Here is a 23,863-nt window from a genome sequence, read left to right as displayed (position 1 = left end):
CGCACATTCTTTCTGGCTTTTTCTTTGGGGTGCTACGCAGTTAAGAAAACGACTACCAATTGAAGTAGCAGTCCGTCCAAAGACCAAATAACAGCAGAAGAATGGGCAATATATGCATCTTATATTTTTCAACATAACTGCTGTCCCTCAAGGAACCCCAAAAAAAACGACATTCACCAAATATTTGCTCCCTCCTCAATCTGCAGTTTGTTTTCTGAAGAAAAATAAAACATTCCCAAGCAATCAAGCCTTGCTATGAAGCCTCATTAGTCCCTGCAGACTGCACCCACTCACTGCCACCCCGTTAATAATCTATAAGACTGTCTGTCCTTTCCCCCAGCACAATGGACACTGTACTTCCTGTGTCTCGGCATGGATCTTAAGATTAGCTGAGCTGCCTCGAGTTATTATAAAACCATTCATTAGAGCAGAGAAAATAAACAAAAGAAAGCAGCTCAGGCTGCTGCAGATGTGTTGAAACAACACTTTTACCTCCGCTCGGTCTTGTGTAAATGTTATTCTGCAAGCACGGTAAAGATCAACAACACAGGCCTGTTAAAAGAATATTATGGATGTGGACAATACTAAATTGTTGCTGGCTGGTGCATTATTTGGAGACAGCTTCATGGATGTTGTCTGAGTGTTAGCGATGCTTGCTAATGTAAACAAAGACTACATTACATCCAAAACATGTTGCGCATGTTCTATTTGATGTCATATCGGAAGCAAATCTGGATCAGCTCCGTTGAACCCCTGCTTTTAGAGATATGGGTACGGAGGAAAAGAGAGGGTTTTATTTTCTGACACTTATGTATAAAAGACATCAAAAAGTGCATTTTGCATGATAGGAGACCTTTAAAAGAAGCCAAGAAATCTAGAGGATGGTGCTTTGCTTATATACATTTCTACAAAATAGTGCGACTAATCTGCACAAAGCTGTGCAGTTTGAAGCTATTATCAATCAATTAAAAAAAGGCAGGGATCGATATACAGACTGGTATATTTACTATTTATATGGATTTCAAGCTTCAGAAGGAGGTTATTCGCCTCTTCTTTACTAAACTAAGACTGTCCTCCTGGTCTCAGCTCCCTAGAGTCTTAGGCAACTGTATAATTCATGAGGACCTTTTAAAACAGACAGGAAAATAGAGTTCACATCAAAGAGGATGTGCGTAGGTGGAGGGAAAACTAAATATGGAGAATGTTTGCATTTTCTATCTATTCTGCCATTTGCTCAGGGTTAAATATCTGACTTAAGCCCCACGGCCCCGCGGGCGGGGACAAAGCACAACATCTAGCAAAAAACAGCGTCTGAGGACTTCTTAACATTTAATAAACTATGAATGTGCCATACTCACTTAACGGGAAGAAACTCAGGTTTCAGGTTTTTTTTTCTAAATCTCACTAAAAAGGTCAAATCTCACTTGTTTTGCATCAATCTTGATACAGGGTATTTATTATATGTTGTAGTTTGGATTCCTAAAGCTTTTAGTCTACCATCCCATCATTCAAGGGTGGTTTTCACTATAAGTAATGTTTTTTTTTTTTTGGACGGACACTATCATTTAAAAATCTTTACTATGTTCAATATGAATTTGCTTTAAAATAAAAAAGTTCTATATTGATTCTGAATTTTCTACATCCCACTCACAGGTGTATCATTGCTTTGAGAAAAAAGATTATTAATTTACCCCTTTTAGAAGTGAAGATATATTCAATTGTTCTGGGAATGTCATTTTCGAGCCTGAGGCCTGGAAAACAGGCTCAGGGCTCAACTGGATAGGGGGGGCCCCTCTATCCGAGTAAATCAGAGAATACCATTTGCGATTTCATGTCCATATGGTGAACATTCGCAGCTTTTCAGAGGAACTCAATTACAGGAGAGAAAAAAAGGAAACAAAAATGAAGAATGTAGTTTGTAGTTTGTGTGTTTGAGTGCAGCCTTTTGGAGACAATAATCATATTTGTCTGGGACCTTTTCATGTTCAGATGGGCAGGCTTTGGTATGGATATCCTCAGAGAGTCATTACAGGCTGAGAAATATCTAGGAGGCTGAGGTGCTGAGGAGGTGCTCGGGATTACGTGTGAACTTAAGAGGGAGAGAGGGTACACTGTGGGGGGCTGATTTTTGATCTGCAGAACCTTGGGGGCATGGCAAGGGTGTTATGAAAGAAGATGGAACAAATGGTGAAAAGGCGGGAAAGTGCTAGGAAGTGAGAAGATAGAAGGAGCTGCACACACAGAGTAATCCAACTGGAGGCCCTTTAACAAGGATGTTTTCTGACGGCCCGTCCACACAGCAGCGTTAAAAAAATCTTCCAACGCTTCTGCCCATTGACTTTGAATGGGGTGACGTCACTTTGCCTCGCTTTTCGCCGAACTGCATTGTGGGGAAGCAAAGCGAAGATTTACAGGATTTTCAGGATTCAAAAGTTGAGCAATGTTCAACTTTTGAAGCTGAGGTGGAAGCGTCAGCCAATCAAATCCCGTTTATGCAAATCTGACAGTGCAAGCGCTAGCCAATCAAACGGCGTGCAAGCTGGGAGAGTCAGACCGCAGTTCATTTTCTATATTCCTGAAAATGGAGGAGAAATGAGATATTGCGCAAGCAAATCACCCGGTTCATTATGACCAGTTGCTAATAACTTACCGGGATACAAACCAGAGGAACCAGGCATGGAGGGAGGTGGCAGAGACAGTGGGTGAAACTGGTAGGTTTTCGCCTGTTTGGGATTTTATATCCTGTTTACTTCGTTTTAACATTGCTTTTGCTTTGTATGTCGGGGGCGGGAGATTCATGTGATAGGTTGTTGGTCGCGTTGCTCGCAAAATATCCCCAAGCTTTCAGACACGCCCACCTCCAAGATTTTCAAGATTTTTTTAACGCTGCTGTGTGGACGGGGCGGAAAGCAAGCTATCTAACTTAGCAAAAGCTTAGATGCAGAAGGAAGATATTTTAATTCAAGTAAAATTATCCCTTTCGTACTGTTTTTGTTAACACCATGTGCAACCGGGCTCAGATAGACCAATTACATAAACTACATGTAAACGGTGCTGTGTGAATGCCAACATTTGTACCTGCCTGGGCCTAATAATTGATGTATGAACAACCTATGGATAGTTTTTCCCATTAAAATATAACTACAACCTGATCTGTAACTGTGTGAATTAAACTGAAGATACAGTCATTTAACCAATGTTTAAACTGACACCTCACGATGATTACAGTACAGTTTTCCTTTGAGTCGAACTGATCTCAATGTGATGCTTGAAGATGTTTCACTTTGGCGTCTTGTAGTGGTAGTAGCAAAGTATATTGCCTACAGACAGAAATCTGCCAGAAAAATAGAAATGGAAGATCAGCGGGATAATAGCAACAACAAAAAAGACTCTTATTTTATCACTATAAATCTCATTGAAATATAAGAAACATAATCAGTATTGGTAGATTTTTCCAAGTGTATAATATGAACTAGGAAAGAGACATTCAAATGGGAAAAGTGTAAACAAAAAGAGAAGTATTCTAAAAAAAAACTACAATAGAATTAATTATTTAAAGAAGTGCATTACTTGTTGAAGAAGTTTCACACTTTGAGTGTATCCTTATCAGCTGCAGGAGGTTCTGCACTGTAACTGAACCTGACCTCCTGTCAGAAAGAGAGCACCACCTGAGAATATTTGAAAGAGATTTGTTTCTCTCCAAATCATACATGCACCTTCTAAAATGTAAAGTAGCTGCATTAAAGACATCTACAGAACTAATGAAGCTTTACAGTAAGTCCTGCTAGAATATCACAAACAGTAGGTTATCTTATGGATGACTTGGAGCTCAAAGTAAACAATAATGCAGCTGTTTGGATATCCAAGTGTTGAAGTGTTGGGCATGTCGAGCAGGTATCATATGCCCAACAACCACAATAACGCATGCCGTGCAATTCAAACGTTATGAAAATGCCTAAATATAAACAAATACTGCACATACCTTCTGTGACGGTCTCCAGGTACCGGGTTAGCAGCTGACAGTGGATCTGCAGAAAGTGTCGGACCGCATCTGGCTGGCTCGGTCTGTTTCACCGTTTTGAATTCAATGGTTCCGTTCAAGCACGTCGTGTCGAGCACTTTCACTGACGCACAGCAACGTGATGGAGTAAACCTGATCCCTGCAGCCCTGCCGGCAGCAACACATGCCGTGTAGATCTAATGCAGGCAAAACCGGAAACGCTAGCTCACTATATGGCAGGAAGCGTGAACCTGATTTACCGTAACGGGAGAGGCACTTTTTCGCGAATCCCTTGCTTGAAACGCAGCACATGTGATTCAGGCGGGCTGTGTTTGAAGTGTATTATTTATGTTTGTCCCAATGTATGGTCCCAATTCAAGCCAGAAGAGTTGAGCAGACCTAGCAGGGGAAACGTTTCCCAGCACAGGCTTTAAGCAAATGTATTGTAAGTGTGTTCTCCACTTGGATGTATATTATTCACAAAAGCGAAATGTAATTAAATCACTGAATCTCTGTCATTCGTGCAATATCATGGTTAAAGCTTACTGTGAAGTGTGTGTCCTTATCTGCTTTTTAGGTCTATACAAGTGTGGTTGTCTTTTGGGTAGGCCTATGTATTTTTATGTAAAGGATATTATGCAACAAATGAATAATTTTAGGTTCAGACAAGAGCGTCCAAGTAAATATAAACTATAACTCGTACAAAATATGATTCTCTACTTCCATCTAGTGGCCCGAAGGCTGCTGGTGTACAGCCTGTAGATGAGCCATGAGCAACCCTAACTTTAAACAAGTAGGCTCGATACAAAACATTCTCTGTGCCATCTTTTTGCATGTGTTCAATGGTTTTCATCATGGTAATATTGTGGTTCTTGTGTGTAATGTGAGTCTTAGTTTGAAATAGTAGCCAGTGTCCCTTTAAAAAAACGGCTCTAAGAGAAGAAAACAATACTGTAATTACTATTTTTTTTATTGTACAGTAGTATTTTCTCTTATAGCTAAATTAATAATATATCGTGATCAAGCACATATGGATCTTGTAGACAACCGTACACACAATTTGAGTTTTTGTGTTTGACACTGGGAAAGAAGGTGAAACTATTACAGTTAAAGTATTAGTCTGACAAATAAAACATGTTTCTATGTCCTTAGTGTATCAAAGGGACACCAGCATCACATCGATTGATATATTTCTTGACAGTAACATACAGTATACTAAGTGCATCATTGTATTTTAGGAGCAAATGTGATATAGGCTTTTTGGCAATATTTAAATTAAACTTTCACATCAAATGGTTATGGAATAAACAGGATTGAAGCATATTTCATTTGTGGCTGAAACTGCTGTAAACAACCATAAATACACAGATTACCTAACATATTAAATATACAAAAAATGTTCTCCGAATCTATTAATTGTTTCACACGAATGTGCCTTTGCAAGTTGCAAGGACAATCCAAATAAATACTATAAATATTCCATCATATTCAAATGTCACATCTGTTGGAAATCTTTTGGGAAATCATATCTGAATTTAATTCATTTCTTAAAAATGTTTTTAAAAAAGCGACATTAATAGCAGATTTTTTTTTTAAATATTTATTTCCATTTAAGCTTTATGTAAATCCATTATTGCAAACAAAAGGTATGTTACTTTTAGAAAGATATTCAGGCCAGCCTTTCTTTTAAACCGGAAATGCAGTAAGATAAGAATCAGAAAACATTGGTGAATCTGAGGATTATATCTCTTGTCATCTGTCACATTCTGGCGAAATGTGAACTTTAAAACAAAATGTCCTTGATAGCATCATGGGTGTAACTTAACTATTAACTAACCTCAATTAAGGTCAACAAGGCCACGTGTTTGGAGAGTTTTGCTGCTCTTCTTCCTCGTGACTCTGAACAAAGGGCACATTTGTCCTGTGTGTGCAGGACATATGGAAACTAAACTACTTCATTTTGGAAGGAAATATTTAACTTTTTACTAAAACTAAATTACAGCTGAAGGTACTGGGTAGATTCAACTTTAAACTGTATTGCTCTGTTTCTATTTGCCACAGTCATATGAGAACTCTGCCTGTTTGTGTGCAAATAGTAAGCCTGTGTGTACATGATCACAATTCCATCTCCTGCTGCAATCAGTGACCCAAGAAAAGGCCAAATGAAGGACCTGACCCACTTCACAGGTCCTCCAATGTGTGTAAATAGCTGTGTGGCCATCCCCAAATAGCCCACAATGATGGGGGGCTATTCTTAGAACAAGTTACTATTTTCTCTGCTCTTTTTCTTCCCCTCAACCCTGTCACAAGGACAGCTGAAGCACATTCGGGCAGAAGAAAGAGGAACCAAGGTGGTACAAAGGGAAAGGAAAGAGTGGATCAACCTGATGGAAAAAACACAAAACTATGAGAATATAAACTTGACCTTTTTCCCCCCCACAAAGAGCAGCGATATATACATATACACTGTGGCGACTGGTCATTAGGTCATGGGTCATAAGTCATTAGTGTCAGCAGAAAGTATTACAAATAATGATTACATAAAAATGCAAAAAATAAATTAAAACATATATAAAATATATTTTAAGATCATGTGTAATCCTCTGATTCGTCTGTACATTGATGTGTTAGTCTGTGCTCTTCTAATTAGTGTCTACAGTGTGCCTATTGAGCTGTTTAGAGCCATGTGGGACTCAATGGTGACTGTAAAAACTACACTGCGCATGCTCAGAGTATTGTCCTATTTAATGTGTGTGGCAAAAAAATAGGACCATGCTGCCACCCCCACCAAACGTCATCTCACATAATTCAGAGCTGATTGGCTGTAAGTATGTGTGCCGCGAAAAGTGTGGTGTGTGAAGAGGAGACGAGAGAGCTGCAGTGACGCGTCCTAAAACCCGGAAGTAAACTGCGCATGGCTTCCCTCGACCTAAAAGCAATGAGATTTCTCCATAGGATTTTAGAAAATTGCTCAAAATAAGATCTGTGGGAAACAAACCTGTTAGAGATAAATTCACGTTTTGTTCAGCCGGATAATATCCACATGTCTACCCTACTTTTATAATTTTCGAATCATAAATCTATTGATTAGATTAGATTTATGATAGACTTTTGAAACTACAAGAAGATAAGGAGGACTTTTACAAAAAAGTAATAGCGATTTTTGTCCAGAAGGATAGGCAAATGGACTTAATCTTCATGTCAAGGTAAGACTGCAATTTTATTGAAAATGGGATCTTACTAAGAGAGAGCAATTCAATATTTAAATGATAAAATTACATTTTTTGGGTATCCAAATATAATATTTGTAAACCTGAAGAGTCAGTGCCAGTGCCTCACCAGCCATGAACCTCACTGCAGAAGCTTATATATAGACATCTACGTTTGTTGTGCCTCACCACTTTTGTACATATAGAAACGCCACTGCATATACAAACTATTCACTTTATTTTGCTTAAATAGCTCAAGTATTTAGAAAAGGCTAAATACATGTTGAACACCTGCAATTACATTAATTTGACTCTATAATTTGAATTTGTATTCAAACGCTACTGTTCTATTTTGTAAGCCAGTATATTTATTTTAGTACTTTTTATTTGTATTTATTCATTTGTATTACATATTTTTGATATATTGGTTGTATTCCTTGGACTAGATTGGTGCTGTTCATTGTCATCAGTGTGTTTCTGTTTTTAGAAACAAATGTCTGCAATCTTATTCTACAAAGAATAAAGCCTTCGACCAATCATAGAGGATTGGATCACTTTTGCGGGCTACTTCGCCCATCCAGGTTGCCAAATAGTCTTCCTCCCTCCCCTACCTCTGTTGACCAATCACAGGCTGACACAGACAGACTGCTGGTGAAAAGCAGCACTACGGAGGCTGCACACTTTGAAAAAGCCAGTCACACATGACACGTTCTTGGAGAGCGCACTTGGACACACACACACACACTCCATCACGCAGCTGTCATGGAACTTCTTTAGTTGTAGCTGAGCTGTTTTTTTCTTCTTGTTAACACCTGTAAGGCAGATTTGCATGACTATACGGGAAGTTTTGTTAAAAATCAAATCTTTAATCCGAAATAGCTTTTTTTTGCTGTGTTTTCATCACCTCTGCCAACATGTGCCTAATGACAGCTGCCCTGCTGCTTGCTTTACTTGGTGAGTATAGTTTTTCCAAACTTTGACATTTGCAATTGCCTCACAGACCTCATGAATGATTTATGTTTCCAACAGTTGTATGTTTATTACAGGGGGTTTATAACTAGTGGCAAGGGAAAGAGTGTGCAGGTTTTCTGCCAACAGATTCACTGCTATGTGTTTTTGCTCTGGTAGATGTTGTTTGTGGATGCTGTTCCACATGAGAAAACTTTGAGAATCTCAGTTACCCGCTGACCCAAGATTAAACTTAATGCTTAACCTGTTGTTGATGTAGAGTATATGGGTAACATATCAGTGAAAGGCCAATACCTCCTATCAGATAGGAGTCAAATGGTTTGATTTGCACTCCACTGAATACCTACAATATATTGTCATTTTAACTTATTGTAGTGTCATTCAAAGGGTAATCCAAATAGGGATAATGACAATAATTGTAGACCTAGACTGTACAGTCAAATTGTGAAAGTAGCATTTCCGCTATTAAGCCTAATTTCAAAGGGCATACAGGCAGAAGAAATAAAGAAATGAAAGTGGCTGCTATATATAACAATGAACTGAGAATGGAAACTAACATTTGCATGCTACCTGACAATATTTCCAACATGATTTAAGTAATTTTATGATTTTACAGGATCATGTTTCAAACAGTAAACTAATACTGTAGTATCTTTCTGTTACGGTTTGTGTTGGAAGTAGGACCCAAATGCAGATATAACTGAAAACTCCTTTATTTCAAGGCTATGATACCTATATTGACAAAGACAAACAGAACACTCACGGACGAACTTAGTTATCACATAAGACAAGAACTTAAATACACCCTGGACTAATCACATAAACACGAGACAGGTGAGGAGCGAGGAGAAAACACATAGGTACCAGGTGAACACAATTGGGTAATCAGAGAGGCAAACAGGCAGGAAACGGGGGTGAACACTTTACAAAATAAAATGGGAAACCCAAAGATAGAAAAGGACAAGAAAAATACCAACACAGACAAATCCTAACACTTTCCTGATAACATAATTGTTCAATTTTAGCCAATCATGCAAAGTTTGCATGCTCAGTAGACCTGTATCATATCCCATTTAATAAATAAAAGGGGAAGATTTTTTAGGAATAATAAATTATGTAATTCTAATTGTCCCTGCCGCCGTGTAAAACAATGACATCGAAGAAAATAGACCTCAATGCTTAAATACAAGTAAACAGGTTATAATATTGCCTTGATTCAGGAATACATGCATTCATACCTTTTCACAATGTGGGTCCATTGCTGACATTCTCTGATGTCGTATATTTATTTCAGGGTTCAAAGGTAATTACTTATTTTCTCATTTAGGTATGAGGATATGTGTCTTGAAACACGTCTGAAGGGATTTTTTGGAAATGTTAAGTCTTCATCGATGATGATAATCATTCCCAGGCTTTAACTAAACCATTTTAGAAGTCTAATGTACTACATGCACTATAGGACCAATATGTAAACATTGATAACAAAATTCCAAAACGTAGATTTAGGGTTTTGCAGGATTGTTCATTGATGGGAGTTGTGCATTAACAAGTGTAGGAACCCAAAATACTATCATCTCCCCCAATTGTTCATCCATTCATTTTAACTTTCAGTATTTTTAATTCAAGGCTGATGACTTTTTGCTGCTCTTTTCAATTAAATAAAAATAACTATCTTAAACTGTACTGTAACTTGTATTCTTGTATTTTCTACCAGACTTTATTAAATTTTAGCTTGTTTTATTTGAATTATCTTGGCTTTTTAATTACTTTTTTTAAATGTCATTTAATAATCTTTTTTTAAAGTACTTCGAATTGCCTTGTGTTGAAATGTGCTCTATCAATAAACTTGCCTTGCCTTTTCAGATTCCTTTTCCTGTGATCACTTTCTGGCGCCTGTGAACATGGGAGGAGTCACAGGGCAGGTGCACTTTGACTCCACCTCCCAGATGGCCACTGTCAACGTGTCTGGCACTGGATCCTGTGGTTCACTTAACTTTTCCCTCAGCCAGTTCCCCGTCATGTATGGCCATTATGCTCAGCCCTGTTCTGAAGCAAATATCGGCTCTAGCGTTTTCACCTTCACAACAGATCCTTCCTCAGACCCCACAATCAACGTGTCTCTCCTCTTCGGACAAATGTCAAACCTGGATGACTTCTCGCTGACTTTTCAGACATGCAACGGCACTAAAGTGTGTACTGTTTTAAGTCAAAGTCAAACAGACGCGACTTATCAGGCCAGGTTCACAGGAACAATCGCTGGTAATGTTTACATGCGCGTTAACAAAGGACTGGCCAACCCCAGGGTGCTTGCAGACCTAGTTACCACCGGTCAAGTCAATGCCAATCAAACCTACGTAACTCTCTATGGATCAACCAGCACTGCCACAAGCTGTAAAGCTCTTCTTGGAAGCTTAGATCCCTCAGCTTTGATCATGATGGGTGTCGTTAAAGTCGGAACCCCTTTTACACCTGAGAAATCCCGTCTGGACGTGACCAGCTTCAACATCAACAATCGCTTTCTTCTCATCCGCATGGGGTCAACTTACATGTGTGCTCAGATTTATATTGTGCCGGAGAAACAAGTGAGCGCTGTAATGAACATGAGAGGCATCAAGGGATATTTTATGTTCCGTCAGGCTTCCCCTTTTGATGTGACAGAGTTGAGGGTGAACCTGACCAACTTGCAGAACAGAGTCGGCCCTTTCCACGTCCATAATTTTCCTCTTCCGCCAGTCAGGACGCCTTCATCAAGCCGGTGTTCAAATGCTGCTGTGAGTGGCCACTGGAATCCATTCGGTGTCAACACAAAAGACCCAACATACCCCAACGGGCCAGGTTCAACTCACGACATGTATGAAATTGGTGATCTCAGCGCCAAGCATTTGTCCCTTGAAGGTAGAAACGAGGTGGACATGATGTTCACAGACTTCAGCCTCCCTCTGTTTGGAGATAACAGCATTATAGGTCGCTCGGTTGTGATTCACCAACTAGATGGTGCCAGGTATGTTTGTGCCAGCATCGGCTACCCCGGTGAAGTTATCGTAGCCAGAGCCATATTTCAGAGCCCTGTGGTTGGTGAGATCTGGTTCGCCCAGCTGGCAAACAACCCTCTGTCTGACGTTTCCATCTTCATAGATCTGTCATATGGAAATCCCTCAACAACACCAACCAAAAACCACAACTGGCATGTTCACATGTACCCCATCAGCTCAGAGAGAGATGACGATAGTAGACGCTGCAGCACAACAGGAGGACACTGGAACCCCTTCAACTCTAATGTAGGAGAGAGCAGCTATGGCCTCCACTGTGGCCCTTCCAGCCCCCTGTCCTGCGAGGTGGGAGACCTCTCCAGCAAATACAGCACCCTCAACCTCGGTGCGAAAGTGGGCGTAGTGGAAGCAAAACACTTTTTCACTGATGTCACTTCCTGGTTGTCCGAGACAGGCATTATTGGTCGCTCTGTGGTCATCCATCAAGAAGAAAAAGGTGGCCCAAGGATTGCCTGTGCCAATGTCACAAAGGTGCGAGTCCCCAAAGCTAGTTTAGGAAGTTGGTTTGGCTCCCAGATCCCCGGCGGACAGGTCCGATTCTCCCAGGCTGTCCCACAAGGCCCAACGACTGTAAATGTCACCCTGATTAACCTGAAGTCTGTGGCTGGGGGCTACCATGTTCACATACTGCCCGTCAAACCTGGCAGTGCCTCACCCTGCTCCGAAGCAAACATCCTGGGTCACTACAACCCGTTAGCCTGGAACATATCAAACAGCCCCCCACCTGGAACTGGCACAGTGGACCAATATGAGCTTGGGGACTTTCGCGGGAAGTTTGGGACTCTACATGGCCTCAACGAGGTTCAGGCTGTGTACAATGACCCTGACCTGCCATTAACTGGTCCCTACAGCATAGACGGAAGATCACTCTTGATTCACTACTCGAACGGATCAAGGTAAGAACCTGTATGCATTTCATGTGCTTGTGCTTTTTAGAGAGAAATAAATCAACAGAAGATTAAGATGTAAGAGAAAAGCAAATGCGAAAATAATTCCCATAGGAGGATTAGAGCAGGTTCCTGTATCTGAAGAAGAGGCCACTGTAACTACTGTAGCCACTGACTCATTTCCTTCCATGTGTATTTATATACAGATACAGCAAACAGAAAACAGGAACAATTCTAGCGGCTGCAAAATTGCAGTAGTCATCTGTGGTTTTGCGGCTCTACCACCCTGAGTGGCCCTCTGGCACAGTGTCAGACTTGGACAGTCTATTGAGGCCAATTATAGGTGTAATATGTCATAGACATTGAGTCATATCCTCCTCATGTTTTGTATTATAAAACATAATCCCCCTTATTCATTGAGATTGACTCAACAAAACATTGCTTAGCAGAACATTCTCAAAGTACACAGCAAGATTTGGATGTGGTTTGGTGTCTCATATTGTGTTATACTTTGCATGTGTTTGTTTTCTGGACAGAATGCGGTGTGCTGACATCTCAGCTGACAGAGATACAGATGGACAATGGATCATTGCTAAGGCTGTTTTCAGTGGTTCAGTGGATGGGACAGTCAAACTCGTAAGAACCAACAACATCCTTTTGCAAGACAAATTATTTGTTACTAAATGCCAAATACTGTCATATGAAGTTTAATTTACAAAAAGTAATCAGCCTATCCATCTTTTCTTTGTCAAATACACACTAAGTATAAATACATGTCCTATACTGTAAATACTAAGTACACTTTACTTTATCTCCCAGTTATACAAACATCACATTTTGAAATGTCGTTTCTTTTAATGAACACATTCTTCTTTCTTATCAAAGGCTATCTCTTACATTACCCACAATGCAACATGACTGACAGTTTGGCTTTGAGTGGCAAGTTTAGGTAGACATTAGGGGAGATAACAAAGCCTGACCAAACTGACAGCTTTATACAACTTTATCACATTTGTAATTGTACTCACCATGGCCCCAAAACCAACTTTGAGGTAGAGTTCCCGTTTATGAAAGACAGCCTTTCTTATTTCCCATATGTCTTTTCAGAGATTGCATTTATGTGTGGGTTGCTCCAACCACAGTTATTTAAGTAATCTTTACAATAGTTGCCTGATTATTTGTTGCCCAAGTTCAGGTTGCTAAACTTAGCCAAAGTGCAAAATGTCAAAACATATTTGATACATGTGGGGAAAAACAAGGTTGTTGTTTTAAAAATAAATGAGAGAAAGAATAAAATACATCACCTTGCATAATTAGGATAAGAAACACTGTATTTATTTGTAACGGTACATTTTGAAGATTCAAAGGTTTTAATGTCATATGCACATAAGCTAGTGTATAAATGGCAATGCAAATCTTATGACCCGAGCTCCTCCACTGATGCAACATAGTTAAATAATCAAATGTAAAAATACAAATAAAACATAGTGCAAGAAGTCTATATACATGTGAATATAATATTATATATACAAGAACATAATCTAAAATTAAATATTGTTCAGTAAGATTAATTTAATTATTGTTTATTGCAGTGATAACTATTTAGATAAATAAGTGTATTGCAAGATGACAAACAGATTAAATGTACATTGTGATAAGGATGGTGAAAGTCTTTCCTCAATTAATAAAGTTAATATTCTTAACAAAAAAACTGTGTAATGAGTTCCAGTAATAATCAACCAGCCATAAAATAAGTTGTGATTTGTCTAAATGCACATTCTAAGATTCAGAATCCATTGTTATTCCTCTGATAGCCACAGAGCACATGCAAGGCTTTTCTCTCGAACTCATTAAGAGCCAAGCTGCCACAAAAACATGACAGAGTATGTTCTGCTTCCCTGGACAGACCGTGAATTCATTATGCACGTGGTTGCAACAAGGGGACATGGGAAGAAGAGACGAGATTATTAGCTTAGCATAGAACTACAGAGAGAAATGCAATGGGTTGTGAAACATACAGACGCCCTGAACAAGGAAGCTCCCCAAGAAAACAGCTGTCTCTGTCAGCGGCCCTCCAGAGGCCCCATGCTGAGTGCTGCACTATGTCTAAGAGCTTTTGTCTCCAAAATGCTTTATTATAAGGGATACTCTGGGGAATAAACATTGTCATCTGCAAGATTTACTCAGGCAGATAACAGAGTCTCAATAATGAATTCACACTTGTGTCTGCCCTTATATTTCAGTAAAACAAGCACCCAGTTCTGGTTGAACTATTTGCTATGATAGTATGACCGTGCACAATTCAGTCTCTCCAAGTGTCTGTTAATATTGGACATGTCGATGTTCCCGTCTCTCAGCGCCAGCAGGTGTTTCCTGATGGGAGTAGCAGTGATATAAAGCTGGAGGTGAACCTTCAGTCATCGGAAATACAAAATGTGAGTACAGAGGCATGAATCTTCACTTGGACATTAAGGGGGCACACTGTAAATCTAAAAGGCCTGTGCATTAGTGACAATGAGGTTTGATACATTTTGAAATGCAGAAATTAAAGGTATTCATTATTTTCCAGTAAGTACATTTCCTTGTATTGAAAGCACCAGGATTAGAAAGATATAATAAATATATGTCTCTGAACCATGTGACAATTGCTGTTATTGTATGTTTTTTACTGTATTTATGGGCTATATCGACAGTATCGTAAAAAAACAATAGGAACTCACACTCACTTGTTGTATTTGACCCCCCTTCCTTGCAGAGGAATGTGGTCGACCTGTTCATCTCAAGCAACCGAGCCGGCAACACCAGGCAGTGTCAAAGTACGGGAGACTCGTTCAATCCATTCAACATGATATCCAAGGTGAGGTCAGCCCCTTTCATTTTCAAACTTTATGAAGTGATTGATTGCAGAGCTGATATGTTGGTATTTCAAGTATTTAATCTGCAGATTTTGCTCCGATTATCTTGAACAAAGCTTTGTCCTCAATTGACTCTAGAAACTCCTCCTTATCACCTCTTCAAAGATACACAAAAATGTGGATAACATTACTGACTTAAAGAAGACACCATTCATCAAATTCCATCATTTGTTATTGAATGATCATGTGGTAGTCTATTACAGCACGCAAAACAAGGAGTCAAACTTAGTGTCTGGTAATGGCATGGAAGAATATTTCTACAGTAGATATAACTTCTTGAGCAGGCCTTTTTGAATTGGATATTTTTTTCCGAAGAGCCATAGGGATATATGAGATTTGAACATTTCCACTGCAAATGTGTCTTTTTAGAAGTTAAAGCATGAAGAAGTTACAAAAGCATTTGTATTTGCTTTAATTGAGCATTAGTTGTAAGTCCTTAACTATGAACAATGAGACAAAGATGTCCACCAGTGCAGAGAAGAAGGTTGTTTCTTGTGGGTTTCTTTCTCTAACAATACAACATGAACATTGTGCTCTTGTGGTTAACATGTAATTTACTTCCCATTTTCTATTCCCCCTTCAGAGCTCCAGCTGTTCCCTTTTGAACCCTCTGAGCTGTGTGGTGGGAGAGGTGTCGGCGAGACAAGGCCAGGTCAGCCTACGTGAGGGACAGCTGTTCACTGACAGCATCATCCAGCTCTCTGGAGACGACACAGGTGCCAAAGTGACGCAGTTTTACCACCAACAGTGTATTTAGCAGGAGCTAGAATTGAAGATTTCCAAAAAACGTTGTTAAAGTTCATGTTTAACTGTGTTTGCAGTGGTCTACAGATCTGTAGTGCTGAAGGACGGAAACAGTATCATGGCATGTGCAGACATCCTCCCAGAATCCCCTTCAGCAGAGCAGATCTTTCCCACAGTGACTCAATTCAGCAGGTGAGTGAAATAAAAACCGCACTGATGGTTATCAACCTTTCTCGTGAATTGTATCTTTAATCTCTTGGCAAGCGTGCCGGAGAGAACAAACAGGGTTGGGTGATCAGGGAACAAATTTTACACAAGTGTTGTAAATACCTGATGAGCAATTTAAACAAGAGCAATTCGCACAGTACATGGAGTAAAATAATTTTCATTTCTTCTCATTTACATCTTATTTGATTCACTTTTGCAGTGTATACCTTTTTTAGGTGAAGAACAATATTATTAGGTACAGAACAAGTACCATTTTCTTGCCTACTTTGGACGATAACTGTTCTATGCATACAGAATAAAATGGTCTTCAGTGCACCATATATCCGTAATTGGTGAATTTCTAATAGGCTTATGACAGAACATAAAACATCATTAATTGGGAGTTCAAATATACAGCACACACATGAATAGTGAAACAGAAAAAGATAGAAAGATCGTTTTTTTTGAGCGTTTTGAGTCTCAGTTTTGTTAATCTATTTAGTACGGTGGCCCTGAAGTGCAAAACACCACAGCATTTCACAAAACGCCGCAGCATTTCACAAAACACCACAGCATTTCACAAAACTCCGCAGCATTCCACATAGTCGCATTTTTTTAAAAGCGAGGCTGATCAAATATGATATAAGGACATTATGCATCTGAAATAAACAACATTTATAAAATGCACTGGAAATTGTTTATTAGCTAGTATCTATTGTTTATTATCCGATTTATTTTTTACTACAAACTCAATATCTAATTCATTTTTGCCTAGATATGACTTCCGTAGAAGGGTGGCAGCTGTCCTGCAGTTGGAGACAGCGAGAGTCACCATCCTGCCCAATTCTTCAGCTTCTTCTAACCCATCTTCAGCTGAGGGAAAGTGCATCCAAGTCAACTACATGGTGTCCGGTAAGGCAGAAACCCTTCCACTTTATACACAACAGTATGTCTCATTTTACAAGATAAGAGAATTATTAGCTTTCACAAAAAACAGAAACATGAGTAAAGATGATTTGAGGAAGCGAGTCAAGGAATATTTGATACTCTTCCTCGTTTTTACACGGAAAATCAATACTCTATTATTTAGCCATTGACCATTCAAATACTTAACAGACACCACTAGCTTTACAGTTTCTCGATTGCTAACACCCTTTTTTTTTTTTAAATTGCTCTGTTTCCCAGAACACTAAACACTAAACACTAAACACAATTTACAAAACCACACACCCAAAGTACAAAACACCTAATTTCTCCTGCTAAATGAAGAACTGCATTCAAAACTACATAAACACTTACCAAATGCAAACTTTTGCACCGAATATAACACACTCCAGTCATAATACTAGATTGTTTGACCACCCAACTACGCACTGCTGAGCATAATCTAAAGCACGTTAATCTTTTATGGGCTATGCTCTGTATGTAGAGGTTTCTGCAGAGAAAGATTGCTTCAGTTTACATAAATACAGTAAAGGAAGAAATACAAATGAGTTGTTGAAAGAAATCACATTTGATTCAAAAATAACATTGTGCAACATGCATCTCAGCACATACACTGTAAAATGTTTGGCTGTAAAATTACAGTAAATTACTGGCTACTCGTTGCATGGATTTCACAGTAATTGACTGTAAATATTTCACAGTAATTTACTGTATATATTTTACAGTTAATTCGGATAAAAGTACAACTAAATACTGTGACTTTACAGTTGCCATGTCCATGGAATTACTGTTATATAGCAGTACAGAGCTGTGGTATTATGGTACCTTGCTGTACATAAATTACAGTAATTACCTGTATGTTCACACTATTACTGTAGAAGTAATGCAACACAGTAGCCAGTAATTTACTGTAAATATACAAATCTAAATAATACGATAATATATTGTAAATTTGACTGGGATTGTACCATAACTACACAATTCAATCAGCTCAATCAACAAAGAAAATGCCCATTTTAACTTTGTATTACTCCATTGAAGTGCAAAGTACATTTTACAGTGTCTTGGAAATGTTGTTACGGCCCCAACCTCTACTCCGCGGTAGTGGCTCGTGCTGAGACCCGCAACATGAAAGAATACACGAAAAGAACCGGTACTTGGTAACGAGCATTTATTGATAATCAGCCGTTTGCTCACACAAGCGAAACGGGAAACAAAAAGAGGTCTGGAGGACTGGCCAAAAGGAACAAACAGAAGGAGGGAACCCGAGCCAGCCACACCACGGGCCGTAGGACCCAGAACTCCCCCGCCTAACCAGAAATCAAATATAAACCCTATGGGAAACAAAATAAAGCCGCAAAAACTGGACTACCAGGTCCTCCAGGCTAAACATAAACACATCTGCAAAAATATGGCCTACAGCTCAAAATGGCAAAGAGGTATTCTAAGGACAGTGTCTCCGGCGTTAGGATAGGCGAGACATCCTTCTCCTCCAGCTTCTCTTTATATATATATATATATATATATACACGGCTGAGTGGAATTTGGAACACCTGGGCAGAGGCGGAGCCAGGGGCAGACCAGGTGCAACTGGGCAGAGGCGGAGCCAGGGGCAGACCAGGTGCACCTGGGCAGAGGCGGAGCCAGGGGCAGACCAGGTGCACCTGGGCAGAGGCGGAGCCAGGGGCAGACCAGGTGCACCTGGGCAGAGGCGGAGCCAGGGGCAGACCAGGTGCACCTGGGCAGAGGCGGAGCCAGGGGCAGACAGAAAACAAGGAGGGGAGCACTTAACACATGTCTACACAGACATCCACTCAAAGTCAACAATTTTTCTGAAGAATGTGCTGACATGGGGGTTTAAATTGCCATGCCTCTTTTTGGCTTTCCAGCCCGTCTCAGGATTAATGCCCAGGATGCACCTGAAAACAATAAGCCAAGACAACAATTTCAATTTTACATAGATGTATATGTTGCCTCATTTATTTTAAGGCACATACAGCGGTGCCCCTTTCAATTTAAGTAAAACCTGCACCAAAGAAAGAAATTAGTATTTAAAGCCAAGCAAGAGCGATAAAAGCAAGAAAATCACTTAATGTGTTGTTATCACAGAGGATGGTCTGAATACAATATTTTACTATGAAATAATACAGTAACATGTTGTGAAATCTTGGTAATCATTGATCCTGTACATTCACAGTAATTAACTGTGCCTGCATTGATTTCACTGTGAAATTCTAAATTACAGTATTATATTGTGAACATTACAGGTATAGACTGTAAAGTGGTAATACAGTAATTTATTGTAAAATATTACAGCTAAATATTGTGAAATCATGGTAATATTTTACAGTGTAGTTACTATGCTTCGGATCTCTAAGTGTGATGGCATTGTTTGCCAAAACCCAGTTTGTAACTGCTGCTTCCTGTGCCTCATTGAAAATCCTTGGCCTTCCACCTGCACCTGCTTGTTTCTCAGTCCTTCAGATAAACAACAAAGACATAGTGGTTGGCAGTGTTGTAGTCAAGTCACCAATTCACGAGTCCAAGTCACCCTCGAGTCACCACTCTTCGAGTCCGAGTCCAAGTCCGAGTCACCAAGGGAGAGTCGTAGTCGAGTCAGAGTCCAAGTCCGAGTCACCCAAGGAGTGTCCAAGTCGAGTCCGAGTCATCATTACCTGTGTTCGAGTCCGAGTCCAATTCCGAGTCACTTAAGAAGAGGTCAAGTCCGAGTCACAAGTCTTCATGTATTAATCTTCGTGGATATATGTTTTGAAATGTAGCTGCTCCTCTACATTGCTGTTATCCTGTCTATTGAACTGCTGTGAAGCGAGTTTGGCTATAATTCTTGTAATAGGTGCTATACAAATATAAAGCTTATTTCTAATATTAATATTATTATTATATATAAATAAACTATATTTAAAATGAGTTACCTTTTAGAGAAGTGATTATATTTGTATGCCAATATTTTCCTATGGTAAAGTTTTCGTTTTGCACTTTTATTTTGATAGTAATAAGATCGGGACTCTTATTTTGAAGGAACTTTTACGGGTTAAATCAGTTTACCGATAAAGATTTATCCCCAGAAAGCACATGGCTACTTAGCATGCAAAATGACGTCATTCTGCATGTTAAGTATGTGCTTTCGTTATCGGCTGAATCTTTATTTATTGATTAGATCACGTTACTCTGATGATAGTGTTCAAGACAGCCTATATGTCTGAACTCGATCCTAGAGTAATGTGTTACGGAGCCTTCTCTTCAATATTGTTTCCACATAACGAGCATTTTGCGCTGCTCTTTTCCAATGTGGAAGCAGAATGTGTGAAAGCATACAGCACGCTGCGGGGTGTGTCTGTAGACATCTCTAGACTGGAATAGCGGGGCCCAGTACGTGAACTCGCCATACAGGATAGAGGACATCAGACTCCAGAGAAAATGTGCTCGAGTCCGAGTCCAAGTCGGAGCGTCAATGTACGAGTCGAGTCCGAGTCATCGTGGGGGGGGGGGAATTCACGAGTCCGAGTCCGAGTCCAAGTCATCCTGTGCGAGAATTCACGAGTCCAAGTCCGAGTCGCGTCAATCAGTGCGCGAGTCCGAGTCGAGTCACGAGTCCCGAAAATCGGCACTCAAGTCCGACTCGAGTCCGAGTCCAGGACTCGAGTACTCCATCTCTGGTGGTTGGTCAGTGTCTGTGTTGCATAAAAGTAAGTTTACCACAGTACATTGTGCAGGGTTTTTGTACAGTTATAGTCTGCAACATGCCAACAATTCAATTATAGTAATGAAGTAAATACGTTTCACACAACAGATCTAAGCACTGATATATCATGAGTTTTGCAGAGCTACAAACTGGTAACTAATCTGTGTTCAAGTCTAAGTGTCCGGATTACAGAGGCGACAGTAAATCGGCTTAGATTAGGCTGAACCCTCTGTCCAGCCTCTCACATCGTCAAACCATGGTTGATAACATTTCATTTCATTAGAGAGTACTCTTCCTCATCCTCTCCTCTTCCTCTTGCTTCCATGTTGGCTTCCATTGTTGCTGTAAGAAAGTACTCACCTGTGATCTTTTTATGGTGCTAACATCCTGATTGATGAGCCAACAATGATGCTACCAGGTGTTTGGTCAGGTGGAACGTGGTTCTTGATCATTGGTCCATGTGTGAGGCATTTTGAATATCAGTGTTTTAAACCTGCTAACACGTGACTTTATGTCAGATTCCTGTGTTTTACGTGGAGAAACGCGTGCAGTGGTTTGTAAAAAGTGCCATGTTGATTTGCAAACTGTGTGAAAAGCTGAAAACGTGTTTAGAGTTTTGGAGATTTGAGCCGATGTTTTGCTCTTTGAGTGTCAGTTAAAATAATTGTGCTTTATGTAGCATTTTAGTGTGTTAGCAATCGAGAAACTGTAATAAGTTAGTTTGGTGGACTCTAATATGATCCAATACACTTCTGCAACAATAATATTTAAGTAGTAGGTTACAAAACTTGGTGAAGTGATGACTATTGCCTCATCTCACCTCTCCAAGAAATGTCCTGTGATGGGGTTAGGACATTTTAATGTGCAGGGTTATTGATGCTGACTGTTGTTGTCCAAATAAACCATGCAGGAGACATTAATGCTAAAAAGAAATTCATTTTTCTAAGTAACACGTTTTGTCACATGACATTAGGTCCTTAATCTTTTAACCCACACCCTGATCTTATTGTTTTCATGACATTATATAAGACGCAGTGAAAAATAAAGTGGCAAGTGGCCAAGCAGCTACATGTGTCGAGTAGGTCAGCTCGCTTCCAAAGACATAACATGAGATCAAAAAGATCGTTTCTCTAGAAGACGATGATGAAATAAAATATTACTCATTTCCGTGAAACTTGGCACCTCGTTCTTTTTTGTTGTCAAAATGCCATTATAATTATTGCATCAATAAACAAAACTCAAAAGAGGACTTGGGAAAATGACAAACAAAATAGCATAGGAGCTGATTTAGCAAAGAAGGTTTGGCACCTTTGAGCCAGGACTGCATTCACAAACACACAAAGCTCCTTGTGTGTCTCAATCTGTCAGACTGTGTGCAGCATGTAAGCCTGTAAACACTGCTTCAGACTTGTAGGACCAATGTGGGGCAAGCTGTGTGCCCAGGCTGTGGTCATCAGGTCAATGAACAATTACGGGCATTGAAAAATCTTCGGAAAACCTGAAAGATTGCTCAGTAACCTGACGCTGGAGTTGAGTGTCTGTGTGTCTCATTTTTGTCCCTTCCTCTGTCTCAGGGGGGAACAGAGAAGAGTCTGTACGGGGGTTTCACACAGTATAGCACAGGACATGCATTTATGCCCTCACAAGTCTCCCACCAGGTGAAGAGTTTACTATTGTGGAGTTCAAAACAGCAGAGAGATGCACAACGGAACGTTTTCAGACAGCATGCAGATGAGAATGTGTGAAAAATATCATGTTTTTTTGCTTGGTAGGATAACAAATAAATAAAATTAACAGCACTTTATCCCTGTCTGAAGCAAAAAAGTATGTGCAAAATGATCAAACCTTCTTACAAACTTGCTATGTAATTTGTTATTTCTGAAACATTCGAAATGCACTGCAGCATTTTAGATGTATTATTATCTTACTTAGTGAAGGAAAAGCAAGTCCATAACTGCCTCACACTAACGTAATTATAATGTCTGTGTGTAATTAAGCATTGCCATGTTGTCTCTAATTTAAGGAGATGTCAGCGCAGAACTTCTGAAATCTGTCAAAACCAGCGAGAAGATGGGCATGTTCAAAGAGTCTGACTCATGCACAAGTAAGTAAGCTCCATACTGTAATTATAGCTATAAATAGACTATAGGCACACAATGAACTCAGTGTGAATTCGTTTTTTATTTAAGGGAGACCTACATTTAGAAGTCCTGTGTTGAATTGTACACCATGAAACTTGCCCTAGTTTTAAGAAATGTTATGTTTAAATATTTGCACATTTGCAATCCTTTCTGGAAAAATGAACATTTGTATAAATCAGGTTCAAGATGCTTCCTTTATTTTGTTGACATATTACATATAATTATTACATTTTATATTGGGAATTTCAGATATTCCTGAACCACAAAGGAATATCGAATGGTATCTTTAAAACTATGCAAATCAGGCACTACCTAATGTTAGCTTTTGGTTTATTTAGGAAAGATCTACAAAAGCAAATAGACAAAGCTAGTAGCATAAACACCTATGTAAATCAATATCACCTCAAACAAATATTGATTTAATTATTTGTTACGTAGATTAGGCTCGGAGTAATCTGCTCCTTCCACTGAGTTCCACTCCTTTGATGATTATAATAACCACAACGATTAATGAATACATATGAACTTGTTCGCACCTCTGATTTGATGCCCTCAGGGAGTGCAGGTCCGCTGTCGATGCCAGGAAGTTTTCTCCTGGGCTTGATGTTGGCTGCCACCTTCCTGATGTCCTCTACAGTCTATTAAAAGCTCAGAGAAATGGCCACAACATGCATCATCAGCACGGCCACATGGATCCACATATTGTAAAACTGTGAATATGTTTATGAAATGTAGCCCACCAAATGGTACTATGGGCATCTGCTTTATTAACAAGCAAATAATACCTACTTCTTACTTTTTCTAGCAATCATTTAAGGCAACTTCCCCAACTGTTCAGTGTAGCCCTGAAACATAATTGTGTACACAACAAATAGCTCTCATTCTTTATCGGGGGAGGTAATGCGGTACATTTTCAGATATCCAGACTTTTTTCTTCTTCAATTATGCATTATCCATATATTCATGTCAAAAATATTGTGTATATATTTGGAAAATTGTAAATAAAATGCAATAATGTTTCTATGAGTTGTTTTTCTTTGTTTAGACCCATCAACCTAGGACATGAATAAATGTGTGAGCACACTAAGCATAA

At 39.4% G+C, this 23,863-nt stretch overlaps 2 protein-coding genes across 3 annotated transcripts in view; one reads left to right on the top strand and one right to left on the bottom strand.

The window, feature by feature from the left end:
- add3a (adducin 3 (gamma) a) overlaps positions 1–4,151 on the bottom strand; it is a 133,046-nt gene extending 128,895 nt beyond the window's left edge. The window contains exons 1-2 of one of the 2 annotated variants that reach the window (XM_034110759.2): positions 3,983–4,151; positions 3,571–3,668 (exon numbers count right to left, since the gene is read on the bottom strand). The gene's annotated coding sequence lies outside the window, so the exon portion shown is untranslated. The remainder of the gene's footprint in view (positions 1–3,570; positions 3,669–3,982) is intronic. The other variant, XM_034110690.2, reaches the window with a different exon arrangement.
- Positions 4,152–7,891: 3,740 nt separating this feature from the next.
- Positions 7,892–23,791, top strand: cusr (Copper-only SOD repeat protein). The gene is made up of 10 exons (XM_034110425.2): positions 7,892–8,163; positions 10,042–12,124; positions 12,652–12,751; positions 14,473–14,550; positions 14,871–14,972; positions 15,614–15,746; positions 15,852–15,966; positions 16,757–16,893; positions 22,653–22,733; positions 23,327–23,791. The coding sequence occupies exons 1-10, from the start codon at positions 8,124–8,126 to the stop codon at positions 23,413–23,415; spliced, it is 2,958 nt and encodes a 985-aa protein (XP_033966316.1). The 5' UTR covers positions 7,892–8,123; the 3' UTR covers positions 23,416–23,791.
- The last annotated feature ends 72 nt before the right edge of the window (positions 23,792–23,863 follow it).

This window comes from Pseudochaenichthys georgianus, chromosome 1 (genome assembly GCF_902827115.2).
Source record: "Pseudochaenichthys georgianus chromosome 1, fPseGeo1.2, whole genome shotgun sequence".
In the NCBI taxonomy this organism is placed as follows: domain Eukaryota; kingdom Metazoa; phylum Chordata; class Actinopteri; order Perciformes; family Channichthyidae; genus Pseudochaenichthys; species Pseudochaenichthys georgianus.
The sequence above is the reverse complement of the archived record's forward strand: the minus strand, read 5'-3'. Positions and strand labels throughout refer to the sequence as shown.